Source organism: Bombina bombina, chromosome 2, assembly GCF_027579735.1.
Source record: "Bombina bombina isolate aBomBom1 chromosome 2, aBomBom1.pri, whole genome shotgun sequence".
In the NCBI taxonomy this organism is placed as follows: Eukaryota; Metazoa; Chordata; class Amphibia; order Anura; family Bombinatoridae; genus Bombina; species Bombina bombina.
Window position 1 is genome coordinate 461,695,723 of NC_069500.1, and position 12,840 is coordinate 461,708,562.

General features: G+C 36.7%; 1 protein-coding gene across 1 annotated transcript in view; it reads right to left on the reverse strand.

The window, feature by feature from the left end:
* Positions 1–3,330: 3,330 nt before the first annotated feature.
* The window catches only part of LOC128647015 (seizure 6-like protein), a 366,983-nt gene continuing 357,473 nt past the window's right edge, over positions 3,331–12,840 (reverse strand). The window contains exons 3-4 of the mRNA XM_053699827.1: positions 11,032–11,165; positions 3,331–3,513 (exon numbers count right to left, since the gene is read on the reverse strand). Of these exons, the coding sequence (XP_053555802.1) occupies positions 3,331–3,513; positions 11,032–11,165 (317 nt within the window). The remainder of the gene's footprint in view (positions 3,514–11,031; positions 11,166–12,840) is intronic.

Sequence of the window (12,840 nt, forward strand, 5' to 3'; positions counted from 1 at the left end):
TGCGGCATGTAGGAAACTAGTGTGATAGTGTATATGAGAGAACTAATTGTGTGGATATTAAATCATTAAGTCTATGTAATATAACTGTATGTGATGGTGATGTGGTCACTATTGTGAGGAGGGTTGTGCATGGGAGTGATGAAGGCCCCCTATAAATAAAACATGAAGTAGTGTTCCCTAAGTGTTGATATTACTAATATGTAAACATGATAGAAGTGTGTATATTAATATATGTAGGATGTATATATGATTGGTATGACCAATAGGAGGCAATGGAAGATCAAAGATCAAAAGCTGCTAGATCCACATATTCATTTAGACCTTCTGGGGTTAACCCCTTAATGACTGAGGACGTGCAGGGTACGTCCTCAGAAAAAAGGCAGTTAATGCCTGAGAACGTACCCTGCACGTCCTCGGTCTGGAAAGCAGCTGGAAGCGATCCTGCTCGCTTCCAGCTGCTTTCCGGTTATTGCAGTGATGCCTCGATATCGAGGCATCCTGCAATAACATTTTTAAGCCATCCGGTGCAGAGAGAGCCACTCTGTGGCCCTCTCTGCACCGGAGATTGTTGGCTTACCGCGTTGGTGGGTGGGAGGCTGGTGGGAGGCGGGTGGTGGCCATCGATGGCCTTGGCGACGAGCAGGAGGGGCGGGATCGTGGGCGTGGGCGATCGGGGGCGCGCACTGACACGCGCGCGTGCACGGAAGGGCGGGGGCGGGCGCGTGCACGGGGAGGGAGCGGGTGGGAACCGCTACACTACAGAAAAAAGTAAAAAAAAAAAAGCATAAAAAAGGGAATAAAAGTTTTTTATTTATTAATCAATTAAGGTGTTGGGGTTTGTCTGTTAGGGGGGGTGAATCTACACTACAGAATTTCTATTTTTGTTTTAAAAAAACACGTTTTTTTCTTGAAACTGGGTACTGGCAGACAGCTGCCAGTACCCAAGATGGCCCCCAATAATGCAGAGGGGGAGGGTAAGAGAGCTGTTTTGGGGGTGGATCAGGGAGGTTGGGGGCTAAGGGGGGATTCTACAAAGCAGCATATGTAAATATGCTAAAAAAAAAGAACAAATTAAAAAAACCTTTTATTTTAGTACTGGCAGACTTTCTGCCAGTACTTAAGATGGCGGGGACAATTGTGGGGTGGGGGAGGGAAGGGAGCTGTTTGGGAGGGATCAGGGGGTCTGATGTGTCAGGTGGGAGGCTGATCTCTACACTAAAGCTAAAATTAACCCTGCAAGCTCCCTACAAACTACCTAATTAACCCCTTCACTGCTAGCCATAATATACGTGTGATGCGCAGCAGCATTTAGCGGCCTTCTAATTACCAAAAAGCAACGCCAAAGTCATATATGTCTGCTATTTCTGAACAAAGGGGATCCCAGAAAAGCATTTACAACCATGTGTGCCATAATTGCATAAGCTGTTTGTAAATAATTTCAGTGAGAAATCTAAAATTGTGAAAAATTTAACGTTTTTTTAAATTTGATCGCATATGGTGGTGAAATGGTGGCATGAAATATACCAAAATGGGCCTAGATCAATACTTGGGGTTGTCTACTACACTACACTAAAGCTAAAATTAACCATACAAGCTCCCTACATGCTCCCTAATTAACCCCTTCACTGCTGGGCATAAAACACGTGTGGTGCGCAGTGGCATTTAGCAGCCTTCTAATTACCAAAAAGCAACGCCAAAGCCATATATGTCTGCTATTTCTGAACAAAGGGGATCCCAGAGAAGAATTTACAACCATTTATGCCATAATTGCACAAGTTGTTTGTAAATAATTTCAGTGAGAAACCTAAAGTTTGTGAAAAAATTTGTGAAAAAGTGAACAATTTTTTTTATTTGATCGCATTTGGCGGTGAAATGGTGGCATGAAATATACCAAAATGGGCCTAGATCAATACTTTGGGATGTCTTCTAAAAAAAAATATATACATGTCAATGGATATTCAGGGATTCCTGAAAGATATCAGTGTCCCAATGTAACTAGCACTCATTTTGAAAAAAAGTGGTTTGGAAATAGCAAAGTGCTACTTGTATTTATGGACCTATAACTTGCAAAAAAAGCAAAGAACATGTAAACATTGGGTATTTCTAAACTCAGAACAAAATTTAGAAACTATTTAGCATGGGATTTTTTTGGTGGTTGTAGATGTGTAACAGATTTTGGGGGTCAAAGTTAGAAAAAGTGTGTTTTTTTCCATTTTTTCCTCATATTTTATAAAAAAAATTAGAGTAAATTATAAGATATGATAAAAATAATGGTATCTTTAGAAAGCCCATTTAATGGCGAGAAAAACGGTATATAATATGTGTGGGTACAGTAAATGAGTAAGAGGAAAATTACAGCTAAACACAAACACCGCAAAAATGTAAAAATAGCCTTGGTCCCAAACGGACAGAAAATGGAAAAGTGCTGCGGTCATTAAGGGGTTAAGGTATGTAAACTTGTGGATCCAGTATGTCTCCCATACGTCTCAAAAGCAACATGGGATTTTGAGTATTTCTAGAAATTTGTTTAATCAGAAACATTGATAGTGTTTTGAAACTCTCCCTATGGGCATATGTACAATGTCTTGAAACACTATGTTTCAGAAATTTATTTTTAACATTAAGGATGTGTTCACTCCAATGTTTTTTTATTTTATGGCTCTAACACCCTACATATTGGGCCCCACATAAGCACTGTATTAAATAAATAAAATAAGTAGACTCACATGTGAGGCGTTTCTTAATAGTAAACGTTTCTCCTGTTACATTGGACTGAAAAGTCTTAGTACCACTTTTAACAATCTTACACATGTTACATCTAGATTTGTGACACTTGAAAATACCACAGCTTGGTACAAAATTCCCCCAAAAAGTCTTTTTATTATTAGTGGCAGTATTGGTACTCGTCATTTTATTTAGATGTAGTTTATCCTTAACTATTTTGCTTGGTGCCAATTTATTTTTAATTGTGGGGGCTCTTCTAAACACTATTTTGGGTTTAGCAGAGATAAGATTTTTCAAAAAAGGATCATCACATTCAATAGACCAATGTTTAGAGATGATTCTTTGAATTTCACGGTAATGGTACTAAAACCAGTGATAAATAGGGGCGTGTTAGGTCCATCTGAAGGTTTTTAGTTATCATATTATGTTTAGTATTCTTATTTGTATTTTTAGTGAAATATTTAGTTCTATCTTCATGTAGTGCTCTGAGGTAACCTTTTTGTATTGAGTTCTAACTCTCCCTAGTACTGCAATTCCTTCGTATTCGTCTAAATTGTCCATATGGGACATTCTTCTTCCAGCTTAGATAGAGGTTGCTATTGAAATCTAAGAAACTATTGCAATCCACTTTTTTGAAAAAGTTTCAGACACAATGTGGCCAGAAGATGAAAATGACAGTGTCAGATCAAGATAATCAATCTTTGTAGATTGGATATTACTAGTGAATTTGAAACCATAATCGTTAGAATTGAGGGAGTCACTAAATCTGATTGCTTCTTCATAGGGCCCCTTGTACAAAAAAATCAAATCATCAATGTAATGGCCATAGAGCACCAGGCTTGACCCCACAGTATGTTAGTAATTTTCAATCAATTGATCTAAGAGAGTATCAGGTTCATATACCAAACAACCGTCTTTTAGTCTTTCGTCCATATTATCTAAAACAATGGGAATATTGGTCATATTTTTTGTGCGTTTCTCCACAAAATATTTTTGTAATGAAAACTTTCCCGTGAAATTACTTACATCCACAAAAAGTTGGAACATGTTGGGTGTGTTTGATGGGCCACCATTACATTGTATTCAGTGCAGAGCATTTTTGGAGTTTTAGAGGCTACTCTACATTTTTCGGCGACAAACCCACTCATATTAGCAGATTCAAACTGTACAATTATTTTATGTTTATATCATGACATGTAACATTAAAATGTGTAAAGAAATAATAAACAAGTTTGTAAACAATTGTTGGAGTTCATGTTTGTATTCTAAACACGATCGCCAAAAGAAGAAGGGGTTCTCCTCATAAATAAGAGCCTTTGGATATATATATATTACTTTGATGTGCACATAGGTGGCTAACATGAGCATTTACTCAAATAACTGTTCATTTATCCATGCCAGGGGATCACTATCATCACAGTGATCACCTGGCTATTAAAACTTAAAGGGACTTAATACTCATATGCTAAATCACTTGAAAGTGATGCAGCATAACTGTAAAAAGCTGACATGAAAATATCTTATGAGCATTTCTATGTAAAAAGGGAAGATATTTTACCTCAAAATTTCTTCAGCTCAAAACTGCTCTGTGAACATATACTTGAAAAAAAAAAGCCAATCAGCATCAGCATTGCTGAGGTCATGTTTTGCTTTGCTAATGAAATTTGACAGAAATCTAGTTAGATTTCATAGTATACTTCCTAAAACTGATTAGGAAAATGACATGACTGTGCCTGCACATGCCAGATACACACTCCTGGGACTAGCATCCTGATTTTCTGCTTAAAGTCTCTTTACAGTGGGGTGGGAATACTTAGGAAATGTTGAGGTAAAATGCCACTTTTTACCGCTATGCTGCATCACTTTCAAGTGCTACAACATTTGGGTATCATGTCCCTTTAAACAGAGGCTTGTTTAAAAAGAGAGGTTCATGGGCTTTAAAAGAAGGAGTCTTTTGATAGCCTTTATAAGTGCCTAGAGGCATAGAGACCCTTCTTTAATATATATATGGTTTGTGATATTTTTCTAAACTCTATAGACAAACAAAAGGGATTATCCCCATATAAATAAGGACATTTGGCTATAATAATTTTACTTAAGGGCTCCCATGAACCTCTACTCAAATAAATTTGCATTTATTTATGCCAGGTGATCACTATTACCTCATTAAAATGTATATAGGGAATTTTATAAAGAGGGGCTTACTGAACTTTATAGCAAGGGGTCATGGGGTCTCTAGGCCTTTTTAATGGTCTATTATAAGTGTAAATGTGTTTAAATGAATATGATTTTATTTTTTTCTTTAAAATGTATTTAAACTTTATATGCCCAACACATTTTTTTTTTTAAATAGCAGACAATTTCCTTTCAAACAGTGGGTGTTGAGTGTTTCTAGGCTGTAAGGGAAGTGAGATAGAGGGGTGTGAATGTATACCTCTCCATCCAGTTGCAGCCTGGCACTTCTGGGTTTCCAGGGCTGGTGACACCACCGGCATCTTCAGATTTCCCTGACAATGCGTGTGGGGGCATTTAGCTCTGAAAGTACCCCCCACCATATGACAACACGTGTCCGTCATCCACTTTAAAGGGTTAAACTGTAACTAACACAGCTGTATAAATTGTGAACTTCCTCCTAGTCATCATTGGCTGATAGGCACTTATGGTTTATAATTATTGGTTGATATGTATTTCCTTCTAATTCTCCCTTAGAATTACGTGTAGTTCAAAGTAGCTATAAACCAATACGTATTAATATGAAACACACTAAATATAACCCATTTTGAATATCATTTTCATAAATGCTGCTATCTCGAATGGATAACAGAAACATTTTGAGTAGAGTCTTTCTTTGAATGCAAGTTATAGACTGCACTTATTTGTTTATATATCTGACGGTATCATATGATTTCCACAGGAGAATATACATATATAATATCCCGTATTTCAGTGTAGAAAACTTCTGTACATAAAAAAGATTCTAAAGAAAGATACAAAGAACCAAGAAGATTAATTAATGAGTAGGTTATACTGCTTTGACACTAGGTTAAATAATTCTTGTTTAATGGATCAAAAGGAGAAAAAATAGATACTTATTGAATCCAAATTAAACAGTGTTTCAGGATTCACTTTTACCAGAAAATGACCCCAGGATATATAAAAAAAACTCTGAAAAGTTCTCAAATGGATGAGACAACAATATAAATATTTACTGATTATAGAGGACTTTTAAACTCTGGAAGGTGTTCAAAGTTGGCGTGAAGTTGATCATGTAGGAAGTTGGGGTACCGCAAGGCTCTGTCCTCAGTCCCCTTCTCTTCTCAATCTACACGTCATCATTAGGTTTCCTAATAAAGTCCCACGGGTTTCAATATAATTTGTATGCAGATGACACTCAAACCTTCATCTCTGCTCCAGACCTATCTTCTTCCTTGCTAACCCGTGTCACTAGCTGTCTTTCTCACATCTCTTCCTGGATGTCCTCTCACTACCTTAAGCTAAATCTCTCCAAAACTGAGCTCCTTATTTCCCCCCTTCTTCTAAAATCTCCACCCCCCATCTCTCTATAACTGGCGACAACTCCATCATTACCCCTACTCCGTATGCCTGATGTCTTGGGATCACACTTGACTCAGATCTTTCACTTCTCACATTCAGGCCTTGGCTAAATCCTGCTGCTTCCACCTTAAAAACATCTCTAAAATTAGATATTTCCTTACACAAGAAACAACTAAGATTTTAATCCACTCTCTCATCCTTTCCTGCCTTGACTATTGCAACTCCGTCCTCTCTGGTCTCCCTATCTAATGTCTAGCTCCTTTACAATCCATAATGAATGCCTCTGCCAGGCTCATCTTCCTTACCCGTTGCCCTTGATCTGCTGCACCTCTCTGCCAATTCCTTCACTGGCTTCCTCTTGCCTCCAGGATTAAACATAAAATTCTGACTCTGACATACAAAGCCGTCAACTGCACTGCTCCCCTCTATATCTCCGACCTTGTCTCCATATACTCTCCCTCCCGTCCCCTTTGCGCTGCTCACAACCTCTTACTCTCCTTCCCTCTTGTTACCTCCTCACACTTCCAATTAAAGGACTTCGCCAGACTGGCTCCTATCTTGTGGAACCCTCTGCCTCGCTCCACAAGACTCTCCGCTAGTTTTTAAAGATTCAAGCGCTCCCTAAAGACTCTTCTGTTCAGGGATGTATACAACCTACACTAACCTTTCCTAATACCAGTTCCTCTCCTCCATTGCTATCCACCATGAACCTCCTTAGAATGTAAGCCTAAGAGCCCAACTGCTTACAGATCAGCTTCACAAGGGTTGACTACAACAGTGTGACTCTAGGCAGGGCCCTCTACCCATCTGATCCCAATTATTGCTACCTTGTATACCGCCTATTTTTATAGCGTTGCGGAATCTGTTGGCGCTCTACAAATAACCGATAATAATCATAATAATGTTTGGGGGTTCAAAGTTAATATTAATTTTTTTAGGGTATTGTAAGGGGAAATTTATTATGGGTTAACAGGGATTACCAGTTCGGGGATAGTGTATGGGCATTTAGAGATATGTGGTCAAGTTTAATAGTAGATTTAACAAATAAGTAGGTTGTAGTTAATGTGGAATTTAACACAGGGTTTTTTGGAAGAGGTTAGAGTTCAGGGGGTTTGTTGGAGATAGAGGGTTACCATATGGGGGTTATAGGTTTTAAGAATGTACTGGTGGAAAAGAATTGTTGTAGGGTTTAGTTTTGGGGGTTTTGATGGGAATTGTATGGGGTGTACTAAGGTTGATGGTATATATCACACAGTAGAACAGCTAGTGGGGCTGGGTCATGGTTAGAGCCGTAGGGGCAGATTTTCACTTAGACATAGCTGCAATTACAGAGTTTAGGGCCAATCATGGTTAATAGAAGTTAGGCTGGTTCAAGGATTGTATTATAAGTTAATTTATTTTGTAAATCTGCATTCCGTTTTAGGTGCCTTGGAATTGATGTAAGCATAGGCTCCATAGAAATAAAGCTTATTTGTGCATAGGCATAGGATAGTGTCACTACTATAGTATAAAGGCTCCAAAGAAATAAAAGCTTAGCTGCAAATAGGCATAGGGTAGTGTTACTACTATAGTACAGATGCTCTATTTGAATAAAACTTAGCTGCACATAGGCATAGGATCGTGTTACTACTATAGTACAGAGTCTACATCAGAATAAAGATTAGCTATACATAGGCATAGGATAATGTTACTACTAAAGTACAGAAGCTCCATAGAAGTAAAGCTTAGCTGCACATAGGCATAGGGCAGTGTTACTACTATAGTACAGAGTCTACATTGGAATAAAGCTTAGCTGTACGCAGGCACAGGGAAGTGTTACTACTATATTATTAAGTGTCCAATAGTAATACAGTTTAGCTATAAATAGGCATAGGATAGTGTTACTACTATAGTATTAAGGCTCCATAGGAATAAAGTTTAGCTGCACATAGGCATAGGGTAGTGTTACTATTATAGACAGAGGCTCCATAGCAATAAATCTTATCTGCACATAGTATTATGTTACTACTGTCTCCATAGCAAAAGCTGCACATATACATAGTATTATGTTACTACTGGCTCCATAGCATAAGCTGCACATATACATAGTATAGAGTTACTACTGGCTCCATAGGAATAAAGCTTAGCTGCACATATACATAGTATAGAGTTACTACTGACTCCATAGGAATAAAGCTTAACTGCACGTATACATAGTATAGAGTTACTACTGGCTCCATAGGAATAAAGTATAGCTGCACATATACATAGTATAGTGTTACTAATGGCTACATAGGAATAAAGCTTAGCTGCACATAATTTTAGTATAGTGTTACTATTGGCTACATAGGAATAAAGCTTAGATGCACATATACATAGTATAGAGTTACTACTGGTTCCATAGGAATAAAGCTTAGCTGCACATATACATAGTATAGAGTTACTAATGGCTCCATAGAAATAAAGCTTAGCTGCACATATACATAGTATAGTGTTACTACTGGCTCCATAGGAATAAAGCATAGCTGCACATATACATAATATAGTGTTACTACTAGCTCCATATGAGTAAAGCGTAGCTGCACATATACATAGTATAGAGTTACTACTGGCTCCATAGGAATAAAGCTTAGCTTCACAAATACATAGTATAGTGTTACTACTGGCTCCATAAATATATATATAAAAACTGTATTAGGCTACAATGTATGATTTTTTTTTAAATTTTGGGATGGTGGTGTGCCACAGGATTTTTTAATGTAAGAAAGTGTGCCACAGCAAAAAAAAGGTTAAAAATCACTGATATACATAATATAGTGTTACTAATGGCTCCATAGGAATAAAGCTTAGCTGCACATATACATAGTGTAACGTTACTATTGGCTCCATAGGAATAAAGCTTAGCTGCATATATACATAGTATAGTGTTACTACTGCCTCCATAGGAATAAAGCTTAGCTGCACATATACATAGTATAGTGTTACTACTGGCTCAATAGGAATAAAGCTTTGCTGCACATATACATAGTGTAACGTTACTATTGGCTCCATAGGAATAAAGCTTAGCTGCACATATACATAGTATAGTGTTAATACTGTCTCCATAGGAATACAGCTTAGCTGCACATATACATAGTACAGTGTTACTACTGGCTAAATAGGAATAAAAATTAGCTGTGCATATACAGTACATAGTATAGTGTTTCTACTGGCTCCATAGCAATAAAGCTTAGCTGCATATATACATAGTATAGTGTTACTACTGGCTCAATAGGAATAAAACTTTGCTGCACATATACATAGTGTAACGTTACTATTGGCTCCATAGGCATAAAGCTTAGCTGCACATATACATAGTATAGTGTTAACACTGGCTCCATAGGAATAAAGCTTACCTGCACATAGGCATAGTATAGTGTTACTACTGGCTCCATAGGAATAAAGCTTAGATGCACAAATACATAGTATAGAGTTACTACTGGCTCCATAGAAATAAAGCTTAGCTGCACATATACATAGTATAGAGTTACTACTGGCTCCATAGGAATAAAGCTTAGCTGCACATATACATAGTATAGAGTTACTACTGGCTCCATAGGAATAAAGCTTAGCTGCACATATACATAGTATAGTGTTACTACTGGCTCCATAGGAATAAAGCTTAGCTGCACATATACATAGTATAGAGTTACGAATGGCTCTATAAGAATAAAGCTTAGCTTCACATATACATAGTATAGAGTTACTAAGGGCTACTAGTGTTGCTACTATTGTACAGAGGCTGCAATAGGAAACAATAACAGTTTTCATTTTTATTTGGAACATCACAGCTGTTGCTATATTTTGTCTGGCTGCATTTTGTTAGCACATAGTAGTGACAGAGTAGCCACTGTGTAACTAATAATAATAATAATGCGCAGCCGGATTGCAATGTAGCCTTTTATGCTTTAAATACCTATTTAATTACCTAATATGTTTTCTGTTCTTAACAGCAGCAAATTTATTTTTTTGTGGTGCCTTAGATTGACACTAAGAAGTCTTCTGCCCCACCCCAGTGATGGATGGAATGGCCACATACCTTTACAGACAAAAATAAAATATTGTTTTGAAATTAAAAGGATATTCCAGCCAAAATTGGAAACCACATGGGTGCATTTCGGTATTGAACAGAAGCAATTTTGTAATAAACATGCATTAGCAAAAATGCTTCTAATAAAAGCTATAGCTGTTTCAAAAGTGTATTTAAGTATGCACCATGCACCAGCATTTTAAACACAACATTTATTCGGAGAGCCTAAGATGCTTGTACCATCTGGTAATTACTCAATTTGTTAATTGCTGACATGATACAAGTCCCACTGATTATCTGAGCAGCTGCATTTTTTTAAATGTGGGTGCAGTGAAAATATCTAGCTATGCTTCACATGCACATGCAGAATAAAATGTTAACACTAAAACAATTATAACTCTTAATAGAAGCATTTTTGCCAATACATGTATATTGCAAATATGTTTCTATTCAAAGATGCAATAAATCTATGTGCATTTATTTTGACTGGAATGTCCCTTTAAACAAATAGAAATTTTGAAAGCAAGTGTGTGGGACAGTGTCATGCCAATTTTCTGATCCCCCATAAATCCCTCTTCCCAGGCATAGGCATAGCTGGTCTGGGTTAAAATATGCAAGATAATTGTAACCAGTCATTTACTATTCAATTGTAAAGATAAACTTAAAGAATTTCAAAAAATAAGAACATTGTTCTGTTTTTTTACCTGAAGTTCCACTCCATATCCCATGTAGACCGTAATATTGTATTTACACTCCAAATAATTATGTTTGGGAAGTGGGGGATAATCTGTTGAGTCAATGTATCCTTCAGGGTTGTGGAAGTTCACTCTGCATTGAGCTGCAAACACATATTTATTATTCACAGATAAGAATAAACAAATGTATATAACATTAAATAGGTACATTGCAGTAACTCAGCTTATAATAATTTGCAAGGATGACTGAAATATTTCATTATAGTGGTATATTTGTTAGTTAAAGGGATATTCTCATGACAAAATTTCAGGTTCTAAATTATTAGCACATGACCCTAGCAAATGACTTAAACACAAAGGTAAAGTCCAGCCCAAGAGCCACAGCCTTTGCAGTTTCAGAGCAGGACACAACTGGTAATCTGTGGCCACATATAATTTATGCTCACTGGCTGTGTCTTGCTTGGGAGCTGCATTGCTTGTGGTTTCTAATAGGTCTTTACCTGTCTACCTGTCATCTGTTTAAACCCTTTATGTGGGGTTAAACCCATAAAAGAAAGCAAGTAGGTGACAGCAAAGTAACGTTTATTGAATTGTTACTTAGACAAACAAACAGGTGACTTTTCGGGACGCTATCCCTTAGTCATCCTGAAACGTCGCCTGTTTGTTTGTCTTAGTAACAATTGAATAAAAGTTACTTTGCTGTCACCTACTTGCTTTCTTTTATTATGGACTGGGGTCCATGGCAGTGACGTGCATACCTACCTGAGTGCTGGAACTTTTTTCATTTTTTCTGTTAAACCCATAAGGCTAGATTACAAGTGGCGTGCTAATTAACGCTCCCGCTATAGTGTTAATTGCGATAGAAAACCCTACTTTTGCGCAAACCTGTTCACATATTCTCATGTGTGCTAACCCGGCATGAAAATAGGAATATTTCACATTCCAGTGTTCTTCACATTACAGAATATGTTCTATTTATTCATAAATATTTCTACATAATTCTGATGCTTTTCTGTACAATTTAATTTTATTATATATAGGTATAGACATATACAGATATATATATTTAGAAATATCTATTTATAAATACTATTGGAATGTGAAATAGTTACAGTAAATGCATAGTTAAAATCTTAAATTTGTATTAAATATGAATTAAGAGACATGTATATGTAAGTACCTCTTAGTTAAAGGGACAGTCTAGTCTAAAAAAAACTTTAATGATTCAGATAGGGCATGTCATTTTAAACAATTTTCCAATTTACTTTTGTCACCAATTTTTCTTTGTTCTTTTGGTATTCTTAGTTGAAATCTTAACCTAGGAGGTTCATATGCTAATTTCTTAGACATTGAAGGCCGCCTCTTAAGAATGCATTTTAACAGGTTTTTCACCACTAGAGGGTGTTAGCTCATGTTTTTCATATAGATAACACTGTGCTCATGCACGTGAAGTTACCTGGGAGCCATCCCTGATTGGCTAAACTGCAAGTCTATCAAAAGGACTGAAATAAAGGGGGCAGTCTGCAGAGGCTTAGATACAAGATAATCACAGAGGTAAAAAATATATAAATATAACTGTGTTGGTTATGCAAAACTAGGGAATGGGTAAAAAAGGGATTATCTATCTTTTAAAACAATAACAATTCTGGTGTAGACTGTCCCTTTAAATCCCTTTGCCTGCTTTTTTATGTCACCTGAGATCTCATATCTTTATACCTTTATAACTTTGGTGTACAATATTTTTTTAAAACATTTTTTATTAGATAGTGTTAATATGATTGTAACTGTACTTTGTAATGTATTTTTGATGTGTTTTGT